The sequence below is a fragment of the Schistocerca nitens genome, chromosome 9 (assembly GCF_023898315.1).
Source record: "Schistocerca nitens isolate TAMUIC-IGC-003100 chromosome 9, iqSchNite1.1, whole genome shotgun sequence".
Lineage (NCBI taxonomy): Eukaryota > Metazoa > Arthropoda > Insecta > Orthoptera > Acrididae > Schistocerca > Schistocerca nitens.
In genome coordinates this window covers 183,516,187-183,531,987 of record NC_064622.1, presented here as the reverse complement: position 1 = coordinate 183,531,987, position 15,801 = coordinate 183,516,187, and the positions used below count along the sequence as shown (strand labels likewise).

At 40.3% G+C, this 15,801-nt stretch overlaps 1 protein-coding gene across 1 annotated transcript in view; it reads right to left on the bottom strand.

Annotated features, from left to right (window-relative positions):
- The window catches only part of LOC126203522 (LIM domain kinase 1), a 170,525-nt gene that overhangs the window by 146,573 nt on the left and 8,151 nt on the right, over positions 1 to 15,801 (bottom strand). Inside the window, exon 2 of the mRNA XM_049937846.1 lies at positions 8,930 to 9,047. Within this exon, the coding sequence (XP_049793803.1) occupies positions 8,930 to 9,047 (118 nt within the window). The remainder of the gene's footprint in view (positions 1 to 8,929; positions 9,048 to 15,801) is intronic.

Genomic DNA, 15,801 nt, shown 5'->3' with positions numbered 1-15,801 from the left:
TTACTGCATGCACAGGGGCATTCAAACAATCATTCTTCCCGCACTCCATATATGAATGGCACAGGAAGAAACCCTAATAACTGGTACCATGGAACGTACCCTCTGCCATGCACCTCACAGTGGTTTGCAGAGTATGATGCAGGTATGGGTAAGTTCATAGTGGTCTCAGTCCAGTCCTGAGTACTTCTTAATAACAGAATTTCTTAATAACAGTATCTCAACACAAGAAATTCACATGCATATCAGGTTACCTTATATCAATACTGTCATTCAGTCATTGTGTGGATGAATGGATGGATGGATGGATTTAAAATTATTTGGCACCAAACAGCATGATCATTTGTGCCCTTTCTCAAGATCGTGGTACTGGTGTACAAGTGGTTTCTCTTGTTAAAACAAAAAGTGAAGGCCATATAACTACAGCCATAAGTCAAAGAAATTTCCCATACAATCTCCAGTATACATGGTGACTCAAAAACACTTTTACATACAAACATGGCACATCGGGCATACAACAAGGATCAGTAATCGAGAGGAACTGGGGGCTGCAAAGGCCACCCGGGACACTAATGGCAATGCAGTTATTTAGTCATGTGCTACAAGTGTACGCCCAGTACAAGAGACACTAAGTATTGTCCCACGGCCAACATCGACGCCGTATTGAACGACGCACCCTCTCCAACATATCTGGTGTATTTCGAAGACATTCTACTGCAACAACAATCCTGCCCACTAGGTCCTCTGGCAATGTAGCAACTGTTTCTTACACGAGGACCTTCAGATATCCCCCACAGGAAAAATCGAGTGAGAACAGATGGGGTAATCATGGTGGCCATGTGACTATCCCACCGTGACAAATCCAGTGTTCGGGCAAGGTTACCTGCAGATGTGCCCCCATTTGTCTGCTGAAACGCATGGGGGCTCCATCGTGCTGAAATCAAATGCAGTGATGAATAGGCATGGGAACGTTATTCAGCATGTCTGGCAAAACCTCTTGCAGGAATACAAAATATGTGTGACCACCAAGTCCATCTGGGAGAATGTATGCCCCAATTAAACAGTCTACAACAATGCCAGCCTACACGTTAAGGGCAAATTTGCGTTATGAGGCATGTGAACGTGTAGCATGTGGGTTGACATCTGCCCGAATATGCAGGTTGTGAAAGTTCATCACATCCTCAAATGAGAACACAGCCCCATCAGTGAAGAGGACACTTGCTGTGAAGCTTTGATCTGCAGCAGGTTCCTGCAGAAACAGCAGCGCAAACCCTACGCACTTGCTGTAGTCCCTGCCATACGCAATGCATGGACGTGCTCGACATAAGATTGGGGGTATCAGTGGGCATGGGGTACATCTCGTGTACTTGTTCACAACATATGCTGCACCCCCTTCAAGAACTCTTTCTTCCACCACAACTGTCTGAGTTGTTTGTTGGTGGCCAGTATCTAGCTTGTGTACATGGAATGAGCCAGATTCGCACAATCTGCATTGCAGGATGGCAAATAATGTGCAGCATGGCATCTTCCTATCAGTATTTTTCACATAATACAATCGCATGGCTTCCGTCTATTGCAGTTAGCTGCGCCATAAATCAAATGCATCTCAGCCATTTAGCGTAACATGTAGCTAGGCATGTTACTCCCAGTGGTTAAATGGCATGGACTGTGACGGTCCCGATGTGCTCTGGCCATGTTTGTACAGCAATGCCCTTTCGTGACTGCAGCACCCTCTCATAGTGTTTGCGAGCCCCGGCTCCAATGCGATTGAATCACAATGAATGGCATTAAGATGGCTGATTGATTGCAGAAATAAGATGATGAGCCAACCATTGAAATAGGCATTACAACTTTCCTCCAATTAAATTAGGCAGGATCCTTATGCCAAATCAAAAGTCAACAACTTCCTTAATATTGTTTTTTCATCACCTAAAATCAAGGAAAAGTCCCTTGGTAGACCAAATGCTTCTCTAAGTATACAAAACAACATCAAAATATGTTGCCCACAATATATCTAATCCAGTGGATGGTAATAAACTCAAAGTACTGAAACAAAGATACAGAAAGGAAGAAGTCTGTGGTGTAAAAGCTTTCATACATTGAAACCAGGTGAAGAATCCTGTACACATGAATGCAACGACATAGCTCTTAAATTAATAACTGACAAGAAAATAGACTCATCTGTCTATGTATCAAAATCAATATTCACTTGATAAAACTTTAAAGTTATGAGGCACAATTGCTGACCAATACATACCTTTAGGAGGCAAAACATCACTAATACCAGTAAGTACATATAAAAATACACGACACTGTCCTAGTTTTTGCAAGTAATAGTTCCTTATTCAGGGAAGGGGGGTGAATAGGTTGGGTCACTCAGATCCCGAGATGTGAGGGATCCACCTGTTATGCGGGGACACAAGATGTCCTCATACGCAAAATAGATAGGTCCCCCTCATCTTTTGGCCATCTGAGTGAGCTGTTCTTCCTTTATAACCTTCCCCAACCTGTCCCTCTATCCTCTATGGTGATTTAACTATTAGTTCCTAAAGCTAGAATAATAATTTAACATAACATTTCATCTACAGACAATGACTGTTGTGTGTGTGCAATGTCATGTTGCCAGACCAGAATTTTACTACCTTTGTGAAAAATGCAGCCACTTTTCCAGATACAGATTGCCTACTGTTGTCTGCTTAACATTTACAAGAAGGAGACAATTCAAAGTAAATAGTTCTCTGTATTCTGTAAAAGAAATTGAGGCCTATTTACATTAAGCATTCTTAATCCATTTTTCAAGTTTACCTAAATACATATATCTCTTAGGAGGTTGTGTGTGTGTGTGTGTGTGTGTGTGTGTGTGTGTGTGTGTGTGTGTGTGGGCGCGCGCGCGCGCTTCTGAATGATTCCATTTAGTCCACAGCATTTACATTTCTCCAACAGTATTTTACGGGTGTCTCAATCAATGGTTTACCCAAGGTTACACAAAAACCAAAAGTATAATACGAGGGCTATCCACAAAGTACATTACGTTTTGGAATTAAAAATAAATAAAGTATTGGAAATTTTTTTTATTATATACAGATGAAAGCCACACTTAAATACTACTTTTCTACATAGATGCCATTTAAATTAAGGCACTTATCGTAGCGATGGACGAGCTTGGAAATTCTTTTGTCTCAAAATTCGGCCACCTGCGCATTCAACCATGTGGCGACTCTTTCTTGTCTAAACTATTTATCGTCCACGTTTCACTTCCATACATGGCTACACTCCATACAAATACGAGGGCAGTTCAATAAGTAATGCAACACATTTTTTTTCTGAAACAGGGGTTGTTTTATTCAGCATTGAAATACACCAGGTTATTCCCCAATCTTTTAGCTACACAACACTATTTTTCAACGTAATCTCCATTCAATGCTACGGCCTTACGCCACCTTGAAATGAGAGCCTGTATGCCTGCACGGTACCATTCCACTGGTCAATGTCGCAGCAAACGTCGTACTGCATCAATAACTACTACATCATCCGCGTAGTGCCTCCCACGGATTGCGTCCTTCATTGTGCCAAATATATGGAAATCCGACGGTGCGAGATCGGGGCTGTAGGGTGCATAAGGAAGAACAGTCCACTGAAGTTTTGTGAGCTCCTCCCGGGTGCGAAGACTTGTGTGAGGTCTTGCGTTGTCATGAAGAAGGAGAAGTTCGTTCAGATTTTTGTGCCTACGAACACGCTGAAGTCGTTTCTTCAATTTCTGAAGAGTAGCACAATACACTTCAGAGTTGATCGTTTGACCATGGGGAAGGACATCGAACAGAATAACCCCTTCAGCGTCCCAGAAGACTGTAACCATGACTTGACCGGCTGAGGGTATGGCTTTAAACTTTTTCTTGGTAGGGGAGTGAGTGTGGCGCCACTCCATTGATTGCCGTTTTGTTTCAGGTTCGAAGTGATGAACCCATGTTTCATCGCCTGTAACAATCTTTGACAAGAAATTGTCACCCTCAGCCACATGACGAGCAAGCAATTCCGCACAGATGGTTCTCCTTTGCTCTTTATGGTGTTCGGTTAGACAACGAGGGACCCAGTGGGAACAAACCTTTGAATATCCCAACTGGTGAACAATTGTGACAGCACTACCAACAGAGATGTCAAGTTGAGCACTGAGTTGTTTGATGGTGATCCGTCAATCATCTCGAACGAGTGTGTTCGCACGCTCCGCCATTGCAGGAGTCACAGCTGTGCACGGCCGGCCCGCACGCGGGAGATCAGACAGTCTTGCTTGACCTTGCGGCGATGATGACACACGCTTTGCCCAACGACTCACCGTGCTTTTGTCCACTGCCAGATCACCGTAGACATTCTGCAAGCGCCTATGAATATCTGAGATGCCCTGGTTTTCCGCCAAAAGAAACTCGATCACTGCCCATTGTTTGCAACGCACATCCGTTACAGACACCATTTTCACAGCTCCGTACAGCGCTGCCACCTGTCGGAAGTCAATGAAACTATACGAGACGAAGCGGGAATGTTTGAAAATATTCCACAAGAAATTTCCGGTTTTTTCAACCAAAATTGGCCGAGAAGAAAAATGTGTTGCATTACTTATTGAACTGCCCTCATACTTTCAGAAATGACTTCCCGACACTTAAATCTATACTTCATGTTAACAAATTTGCCAGTCTACATTTTATATCCTCTCTACTTTGACCATCATCAGTTATTTTGCTCCCCAAATAGCAAAATTCTTTTACTACTTTGTCTCATTTCCTAATCTAATTACCGTAGCATCACCCGACTTAATTCGACTACATTCCATTATCCTCGTTTTGCTTTTGTTGATGTTTATCTTATATCTTCCTTTCAAGACACTGTCCATTCAGTTCAGCTGTTCTTTCAGGTCCTTTGCTGTCTCTGACAGAATTACAATGTCATCGGCAAACCTCAAAGTTTTTATTTCTTCTCCATGGATTTTAATTCCAACTCCAAATTTTTCTTTTGTTTCCTTTACTGTCTGCTCAATACACAGATTGAATAACATCAAGGCTACAACAACCCTGTCTCACTCCCTTCCCAACCACTGCTTCCCTTACATGCCCCTCGACTCCTGTAACTGCCATCTGGTTTCTGTACAATTTGTAAATAGTCTTTCGCTCCCTGTATTTTACCCCTGCCACCAACAGAATTTGAAAGAGAGTATTCCAGTCAACATTGTCAAAAGCTTTCTCTAAGTCTACAAATGGTAGAAATGTAGGTTAGCCTTTCCTTAATCTATTTTCTAGGATAAGTCATAGGGTCAGTATTGCCTCACGTGTTCCAACATTTCTAAGGAATCCAAACGGATCTTCCCCGGAGTCGGCTTCTATCAGTTTTTCCATTCATCTGTAAAGAATTCGTGTTAGTATTTTGCAGCTGTGGCTTATTAAACTGATAGTTCGGTAATTTTCACTTCTGTCAACACCTGCTTTCTTTGGGATTGGAATTATTATATTATTCTTGAAGTCTGAGAGTATTTCGCCTGTTTCATACATCTTGCTCACCAGATGGTAGAGTTTTGTTAGGCCTGCCTCTCCCAAGGCTGTCAGTAGTTCTAATGGAATTTTGTCTTCTCCCTGGGCCTTGTATCGACTTAGGTTTTTCAGTGCTCTGTAAAACTCTTCACACAGTATCATATCTCCTATTTCATCTTCATCTATATTCTCTTCCATGTCTATAATATTGTCCTCAAGAACATCACCCTTGTATATACCCTCTATATACTCCATCCACCTTTCTGCTTTCCCTTCTTTCCTTAAAACTGGGTTTCCATCTGAGCACTTGATATTCATGCAAGTGGTTCTCTTTGCTCCAAAGGTTTATCTAATTTTCCTGTAGGCAGTATCTATCTTACCCCTAGTGAGATAAGCCTCTACATCCTTACATTTGTCCTCTAGCCATCCCTGCTTAGCCACTTTGCACTTCCTGTTGATCTCATTTTTGATACTTTTGTATTCCTTTTTGCCTGCTTCATTTACTGCATTTTTATATTTTCTCCTTTGATCAATTAAATTCCATATCTCTTCTGTTATCAAAGGATATCTACTAGATTGCTTTCACTATTTCATCTCTCAAAGCTACCCATTCTTCTTCTATTGTATTTCTTTCTCCCATTCTTGTCAATCGTTCCCTAATGGTCTCTCTGAACCTCTCTACAACCTCTGGTTCTTTCAGTTTATCCAGGTCCCATCTCCTTAAATTCCCACCTTTTCGCAGTTTCTTCAGTTCATAACCAATAGATTATGGTCGGAGTCCACATCTGCCCCTGGATATGTCTTACAATTTAAAACCTGGTTCCTAAATCTCTGTCTTACCATTATATAATCTATCTGATACCTCCTAGTATCTCCAGGCTTCTTCCATGTATACACCCTTCTTTCGTGATTCTTGAACAAAGTGTTAGCTATGATTAAGTTATGCTCTGTGCAAAATTCTAACACGCAGCTTCCTCTTTCATTTCTTCCCCCCAATCCATATTAACCTACTATGTTTCCTTCTCTCCCTTTTCCTACTACCGAATTCCAGTCACCCATGACTTAATTTTCGTCCCATTCACTATCTGAATAATTTCTTTCATCTCATCATACATTTCATCAATCTCTTCATCATCTGCAGAGCTAGTTGGCATATAAACTTGTACTGCTGTGGTAGGCATGGGCTTCGTATCTATCTTGGCCACAATAATGCGTTCACTATGTTGTTTGTAGTAGCTTATCAGCATTCCTATTTTCCTATTCATTATTAAACCTACTCCTGCATTACCCCTATTTGATTTTGTATTTATAACCCTGTATTCACCTGACCAGAAGTCTTGTTCCTCCTGCCACCAAATTTCACTAATTCCCACTATATCTAACTTTAACCTATCCATTTCCCTTTTTAAATTTTCTAATGTACCTGCCCAATTAAGGGATCTCACATTCCACGCTCCGATCTGTAGAACGCCAGTTTTCTTTCTCCTGATAACGACATCCTCTTGAGTAGTCCCCGACCGGAGATCCAAATGGGGGGCTATTTTACCTCCAGAATATTTTATCCAAGAGGACGCCATCACCATTTAACCATATAGTAAAGCTGCATGCCCTCGGGAAAAATAATGGCTGTAGTTTCACCTTGCTTTCAGCCGTTCACATTACCAGCACAGCAAGGCCGTTTTGGTTAGTGTTACAAGGCCAGATCAGTCAATCATCCAGATTGTTGCCCCTGCAACTACTGAAAAGGTTGCTGCCCCTCTTCAGGAACCACATGTTTGTCTGGCCTCTCAACAGATACCCCTCCGTTGTGGTTGCACCTACGACACAGCTATCTGAATTGCTAAGGCACGCAAGCCTCCCCACCAATGGCAAGGTCCATGGTTCATGGGGTGGCTAAAATATAATATGTAATGTTATTTTCTGGAAACTTCTAAAGTACTTCAGAATACTTAGTGAAATTATGTCCATGTCCACATAAAGCTGCAAAGAATTATTTTCATTACTTTTCTATGTATGAGAATTAATTTTTTCACACACTATTAATTTTGCAAGTTCTGATTGTCAATGGTTATTGTAAATCATTGAAATACCAGAGGTTTTTATAAGCGTGAAGGGCAGTTTGTTACCAACCACCAAACGCACAGCGTGTAGAGCTTTGTTTACATATTTTTCACCACCGAGCATCTTGTGTGCGAATAAAGCAATTTCGGGAAAAAATCTGTACCTCGAATTTATTGGAAACAACATTTCATCTCCAACTAATGAACAGTTCTGAATTTTTTTCAGTTCAAACTATTTGCTTAGATAGCAGCATCTCGGTGGAGGCCCATTTTTCAAATTCTTGCTATTCACGTTATTGTGGCCAAGAAACTTTTGTCGTAAGTTTTCAACTTTTTGTCAATCCACAAATATTTTAATTATCAGCAATCCATATTATACACGTCCCACATCATGCTGACTTCTTTAATATTCACCAGAATTGTGACACACATGCATTTTTACTGGGACGCTAGAGTCATAATTACAACAGTGTTTTGCAGTGTAATGGCATAGCATACTGGTTAGCTTATAAACCTGACATCAAGAAGGTTGATGGTTTGGATTTTGCCAACTGCATCGTCATTTTTTATTATATCTAATCAAAAGACCAATTATTAGTTTCATTCAATTAATTGGTTTTAATGTAATTTTATATTCCTAATACTTTGCCACACGATTTTCATCACTGTATTGATTTTTTTATTTGATCTTATTTTTATTCCCATCCCCTCCCTCTCCCATTTAAAGTGTACTTGTGTCGCCTATAATCTGCAACCAAGTGCTAGCAAGAGCTGCTCACTGGTTGGTACCATGGCATCCCATGTAGCCTGTGTGTGGGTAGTTTCAGGTGACCAATGACAGCAAGAAACTATAGTTCCTTTTTACCGCTAAAACAGAAATTTTGCTGCAGAAGATGGCTATGCAAAGAAACATATTATAAAAATTTTCTTTCTTGAGTTTGCTTGTAGAAGTTAGGCTTAAATGCCATGAACAAAGCGATCCTGATTTTACTTCTGCCGCAGATTGTTGATCGCCATTTTCTCAGAGACACTGTACACATGAGGTTGGGGTTAGGTTAGGATACAAGTTTAAATTCAGGGCTACAAAAACCATCATCTGCCGCAGTTCAGTCATTGCTCACTTTAAATCAGCCATCGATAGAAAATCTCCCAGTTCTGTCATACCTCATGGCGGCTACTTCCAACATTGCCCTGCATTACATACTAACAGCATATGTTAAGTGACCCGCCATGTGTCACCTACGACAGAGCACTAGCAAGCAGTAGATGTGGCAACATTGTAGCAGTAAGTGACAGGCATCAATTATCAAGTAATTTCAATCAGACTATAGTTAATATATGCGACACATTTTTACATACCGAAAGCACTCAACATGCCACTCTTGGTTTAATGCCTGAATAACTTCATCTTCATCAAGAACATTTAGGCACCCAGCACAAATGGAATTTTCTGTATTTGCTGGGTCACCAGCATCATCTGAAACAAATAAAATTATGATTTATCTCTTCTACTGAAGCAATATGCTTTCATGTCTACTTAAATAAAGAAGCACCTGAAACCTAAACTGTAGAAATACCTGATCCAGTACTGTCAGCAACACATGGAATAGTATTGGGAGGCTCACTCTAAGAAATTATACCACAAAAGGTTTGTCAGATAGTAATGTCAGTACGCCCACACAAACTAATTTATTGCCCAGAATGGAACAACACATCAAATTTCTTCCAAAGGCCCATCTGTGTCAATATATTTTTTCAATAAAATTTCCAAGGATTGCAGGCGTCCTGAAGGCCTTGGTTAGAAAATCCTTTAGGGCATACTTGACAGCCACTTTCATTTTGTCTGTGGTCTTGAAACAGTGTCCTTTGAAGGTATCATGCACTGAGGAAAAGAGTCTGCTGGAATGACGTTGGGATTGTACAAGGGATGGGGACGAGTTACCACATCATTTTTCACAGATAAATTCTGACTACGAAAGCAGTGTGGCTGGGCAGTCTTGATGGAGCTCTCAAGAACAAGCAATGTGTGGTCTGACGTACGCAGCACTTCCCATCAACCTTTTCAGTACATCCACAAAAAAGGCACCATTGATAACCTATCTGACAGGTACAAACTCATATTGGATGATGTCACTACCTTCATAAAGGACTGTGAGGTGTGCTTTCTATTTGGACCTACCCTCATCTATGCCTTTTTTTGCGTGTGGTGTCTATGAGGTATGCCACTCTGAGCAATATCTCCATCTCAGGACTGTATATGAAAACCCACAACTTGCTTCCTGCTGTAACACAGTCCAACAAAAGTAGCATCATTTCTACACAATTCTGCAAGTTCTTCACACTGTTGGAATTGCAGTCATCCATCAAAATTGATGGGACGTGTTTTGCACAGATTTTCTTCATCTGCCATTGTTCACCCACAATTTCACTGCCAACTGTTCTAGCTATATCCAGAACAGGGGCTATCAGATAAACACCTGTTCTACAGTCTGCATTCAATAGTTCATGCATATGAGACCCTCTTCACATTTTGACACTGAGAAGCGTCTAGAGCAAGTTCGTTATCGTCATCCTAGCCTTTCAGAAATGCCTTGTGCCACTGAAACACGTGCCATTTTAACGGAAATGCCTGCTCCATCACTGGAAATATTTTGGCAGCAGATTTCCTGAATATTCACAGAATTTGAATAGGTACTATTGTTGCTATGAGTGCTGCACTGTGGATGTAACTGTCCCATCACTATGAATAATAGGAGTATCGGAGCAGAACCAGTGACGTTACTTTCTGGACAAACCTTGTAGTTCACTATCTCAACTAATGATAATCACATTAAAAATGTAGTACAGATACTAATCTGAACTGCTAATGCATTATATAATACTAAGATTGACATTTTGTGATACATAAAATATCTGTGGAAATAATATGAAAAGCACAAACTGATTATATAGCATTCCAGCTACAATGACATGCATACTGGAAGATCAACATTGTTAAAATGTTTCACACACTGTTCAGAAATTTCACACAAAATAATTTGTTGCAACAGAAGTAAATAGCCCCTCACAACTAGGGCTCCTGGAACGGCATAATAGACAGCACACTAGAACACGAATAATGGAAAATTGTGAATTGTGACACATATGCACTTAACACATGCTCACAGAACATGCCCTAAACAAGAGAGACCAAATATGGATTCTCATTCACATGCTTTGCAATGTAAGAAGGTAACATTGTCAGGAGTTTGTATACATTTTATGACCTCAGGTCAAATGAAGCTCTATAATCTTATCTATTCTTAATGTTACAAGGATATTACTTGAACAAATAACTGAATTTAGGAACAAACAAAATGAGAAAAGAACCACTTACTGGCAGACAATTTGTGAGCGACACAGACAAAACAGCACAGAAGCTGCAAAACTCACAGCTACCTCTCTCTCGAATTAAAGTATACGCTCTCACATAACCACAAAAATTTGCCCCCCCCCCCCCCCCAGCTACACTGTGATATTGCTGTAGCGTTACAGACATCAAGGGGGGAAAAGTGGAAAAGTCATATGTGATTCTGTCTGTGGTTGCGACATTTAGCTGTCACATGACAGTGATCTAAGAAGACAAACATGCTTCATTATCAATAAAATAATATATTTCAGAATGGGATGAAAGTACTGTGAGTGGTGCACTGGCTCCTATCAATGTGTTTTGGAGTGGGCCAGAGACCTTGTCACTTCGTCACTATGTGATGGATTTCGCAGCTTCCTGATAGAGGACAAAAGAAGAGGCAGTCAGGGAAATTTAGCACTGGACGCACCTGTACGAGCCTTGTCTTGCTCGGTATGCAGCCTGGTGTAGATTATGCCTGAGAGCTGAAGCAGTGTGATAGATGATGAACTGATCAGACCCAACGCTTACATCCCCAAATGGAGTGAGGTGTGGTGTATGGTGAGGAAGTGTGGAATTTAGCAGTAATCGTCCCTGTGTGTGGTATGCGACAACATACAGAAGATTATTGCCGGAGGTCCCTTAAAATACTTGGCTGCAGGTTAGTGAGGCAGATTTCGATGATGTAGTAGAATTCCATCCACACAACTACACTGTGTTGTCTCTAGTGACCCTTCAGTTTGTTGCACTTGTACCAATGGCTTTCATTAAAATGGATGCACTCTAGTTATTTTCGGCATGGATCTCATGTTCCATGGCCCATTGACTGGTTGCATTCCTTCATGTAATTACATGTATGGTTTCTGTAATACTCTTGCTTTCTTCCTGCTGTGGTACTGGCTGATTAGCAAGAATGGCCTTTGTAATTTGTAAACAACACACTCAGCAGTAAAAGGCTGAGTTTGATCAACGTTTTGATTTAGCAGCCTTAATGCAGAGAAGCAGATTATAATTCTGTTATTACTTTTAATCATTGATATTTATACTAGCTGTTAATCCTGCAAACAGTAAAATAACTGATTTACAATTACAAACTGTTTCCGTTTAAAATTGTCTTAAATTTTCTTGAAGACCTCTCTCTCTCTCTCTCTCTCTCTCTCTCTCAACTTTAATAAGTTGATTGAAGATTCTTTATCCCGATTCCTTTAATTGTGAGAAGTTTAATTTAGGCATGAGGGTCAGGCTCTTGCACGGGGTGGGGAGGCACCAGTGCTGAAAAAATAAGGTAATTTTAAAATGTCCTCAACTCTTAATTGAGTAAATGGAGTCTGCCAGTTTCATAATGCCTGTGTGAATTCTGAAACACATTCAGGTCATACATATATTTTTTTATTAAGCCTCGATATTCCATCAAGTTCCTAAGGATAAGTTTATGCTGCATCCACACTGCTGGCACATTGCACCTCTGTGCTAGCAGGGAGATTTGTCACATTTACACTGCAGCCTTATTACTCATTCCTCAGCAATGCAAGTGTTCACGTAGCTAGCAGAGTAAATGCAGCGGTGTCGGAATGACCCTGAAGCAGCCACTTGGGGCTCAAGTTTCAGGATATGTGGCAATGGTCACAGTGTGAAACACAAACCTGCTTGACATCACAGCATATAAAGGATCGTAGTGAGCAGTGATGGTGCACATTAAATGGACTGTTAAGACGCAATGGGTCTTATTCATCACCGGGCCATGCCAGCAAGCAGCAAAGTGGCAACATAAATACACCCTAAGTTCAAGCACATGGCAATACTTAGGCACCATAGTACTATAAAGGTTACTCACATTCACCTGGAAACTAAATAACCTTTAGGATGTTAACGTATGTATCTCATGCATGAAAATGATTTGTCTTCAGTCCAGACACTTTCGTGTCCGAATAACTACTGCAACCGACTTCCTTCTGAATCTGTTTGGTGTATTCATCTCTTGGTCTCCCTCTATGATTTTTACCCTATACACTTACCTCCAGTACTAAATTGGTGATCCCTTGATGCCTCAGAATGTGTCCTACCAACCAATTCCTTCTGCAAGTCAAGTTGTGCCACAAATTCCTCTTCTCCCCAATTCTATTCAGTGTTTCCTCATTAGTTATGTGATCTACCCATCTAATTCTTAATATTCTTCTGTAGCATCGCATTTCAAAAGCTTCTATTCTCTTCTTGTCTACACTGTTTATCGTCCATGTTTCACTTCCATACATGGCTACAATCCATAGAAATACTTTCAGAAAAAAATTAATACTTAAATCTATACTAGATGTTAACAAATTTCTCTTCTTCAGAAATGTTTTCCATCCCATAGCCAGTCTACATTTTATTCCCTCTCTAATTCAACCATAATCAGTAATTTTTCTTCCCAAATAGCAAAACTCATCTACTACCTTACGCGTCTCATTTCCTAATCTAATTCCCTCAGCACCACATGATTTAATTCGACTACATTCCATTATCTTCATTTTGCTTTTGTTGATGTTCATCTTCTATCCTTCTTTTAAGACACTGTCCATTCCGTTCAGCTGCTCTTCCAGGTGCTTTGCTGCCTGACAGCATTACAATGTCATCGGCAAACCTCTCAAAGTTTTTATATCTTCTCCATGGATTTTAATTTACACTCCAAATTTTTCTTTTATTTCCTTTACTACTTGCTCAATATATAGATTGAATAACATCGGGGATAGGCTACAACCTTGTCTCACTCCCTTCCCCACTACTACTTCCCTTTTGTGCCCCTTGACTTTTCAACTGCCATCTTGTGTCTGTATAAATTGTAAACAGCCTTTTGCTCTATGTATTTTACACCTGCCACCTTCAGAATTTGAAAGAGTATTCCAGTCAACATTGTCAAAAGCTTTTTCTAAGCCTACAAATGCTAGAAACGTAGGTTTGCCTTTCCTTAAACTATCATCTTAGATAAGTCGTAGGGTCAGTACTGCCTTGTGTGTTCCAGCATTTTTACATTATCCAAACTGATCTTTCCCGAGGTCAGCTTCTACCAGTCTTTCCATTCGTTTGTAAAGAATTTGTGTTACTATTTTGAAATCACGACTTATTAAAATGATAGTTTGGTAATTTTCACACCTATCAACATCTGTTGTCTTTGGGATTGGAATTATTACAATCTTCTTGAAGTCCAAAGGTATCTTTCCTGTCTCAACTTCTTGCTCACCAGAGGGAAGAGTTTTGTCATCGCTGGTTCTCCCAAGACAACCAATAGTTCTAATGGAATGTTGTCCACACCCGGGGCCTTGTGCCGACTTATGTCTTTCAGTGATCTCTCAAATTCTTCATGCAGTATCACATCTCCCATTTCGTCTTCCGTTTCCATAATATTGCCCTAAAATATATGAAACTTGTATAGATCCTCTATATACTCCTTCTGCCTTTCTCCTTTCCCTTCTTTGTTTAGGACTGGTTTTCCATCTGAGATCGATATTCATACAGGTGGCTCTCTTTTCTCCAAAGGTCTCTTTAATTTTCCTGTAGGCAGTATCTATCTTATCCCAACTGATACATGCCTCCACATCCTTCCATTTGTCCTCTAGCCATCCCTGCTTAGCCATATTGCACTTCCCATCAATCTCATTTTTTAGTCGTTTGTCTTCCTTTTCGCCTGCTTTATTTACTGCATTTTTATATTTTCTTCTTTCATCAATTAAATTCAATAGCTCTTCTGTTACCCAAGAATTCCTATTAGCCTTCATCTTTTTACCTAATTGATCCTCTGCTGCTTTTGCTAGTCCATCTCTCAAAGCTACCCATTCCCCTTCTACTGTAATTCTTTCCTCTGTTCTTTTTAACCATTCCTTAATGCTCTCTCTGACACTCTCTACAACCTCTGGTTCTTTCAGTTTACCCAGGTCCCATCTCCTTAAATTCCTACCTTATTGAAGTTTCAGTTCATAACCAATAAATTGTGGTCAGAGTCCACATCTGCCCCTGGATATGTCTTACAATTTAAAACCTGGTTCCTAAGTCTCTGTCTTACCATTATATAATCAGTCTTAAGCCTTCCAGTTTCTCCAGGCCTCTTCCACATATACAACCTTCTTTCACGATTCTTAAACCAAGTGTTAGCTATGATTAAGTTACACTCTGCGCAAAATTCTACCAGGAGGCTTCCTCTCATTTTTAACCCCAGTCCATATTCACATACTACTTTTCCTACTCTTCCTTTTCCTACAATCAAAATTCCAGTCCCCCAAGACTTAAATTTTCGTCTCCCTTAACTATCTGAATAACTTCTTTGATCGCATCATACATTTCTTCAATCTCTTCATCATGTGCGAAGCTAGTTGGCATACAAACTTGTATGACTGTGATGGGTGCGGGCTTCGTGTCCACCTTGGCTAGGCTACAATAATGTGTTCACCATGCTGTTCGTAGCAGCTTATCAGCATTCCTATTTTTTTTATTCATTATTCAAACTACTCCTGCATTACCATTATTTGATTTTGTATTTGTAGCCCTTATTCACCTAGGCAGAAGCCCTCCTGCCAACAAACTTCACTAATTCCCACTATAACTTTGATCTATCCATTTCACATTTTAAATTTTCTAACCTACCTGCCCAATTAAGGGATCTGACATTCCATGCTCCAATCTGTAGAATGACAGTTTTGTTTCTCCCAATAACATCTTCCCGATAGTCCCCACCGGGAGATCCAAATAGGGGACTATTTTACCAGTAGAATATTTTACCTAAGATGATGCCATCATCATTTAACCATACAGTAAAGCTGCATGCCCTCTGAAAAAATTACAGCTGTAGTTTCCCTTGCTTTCAGCCGTTCAC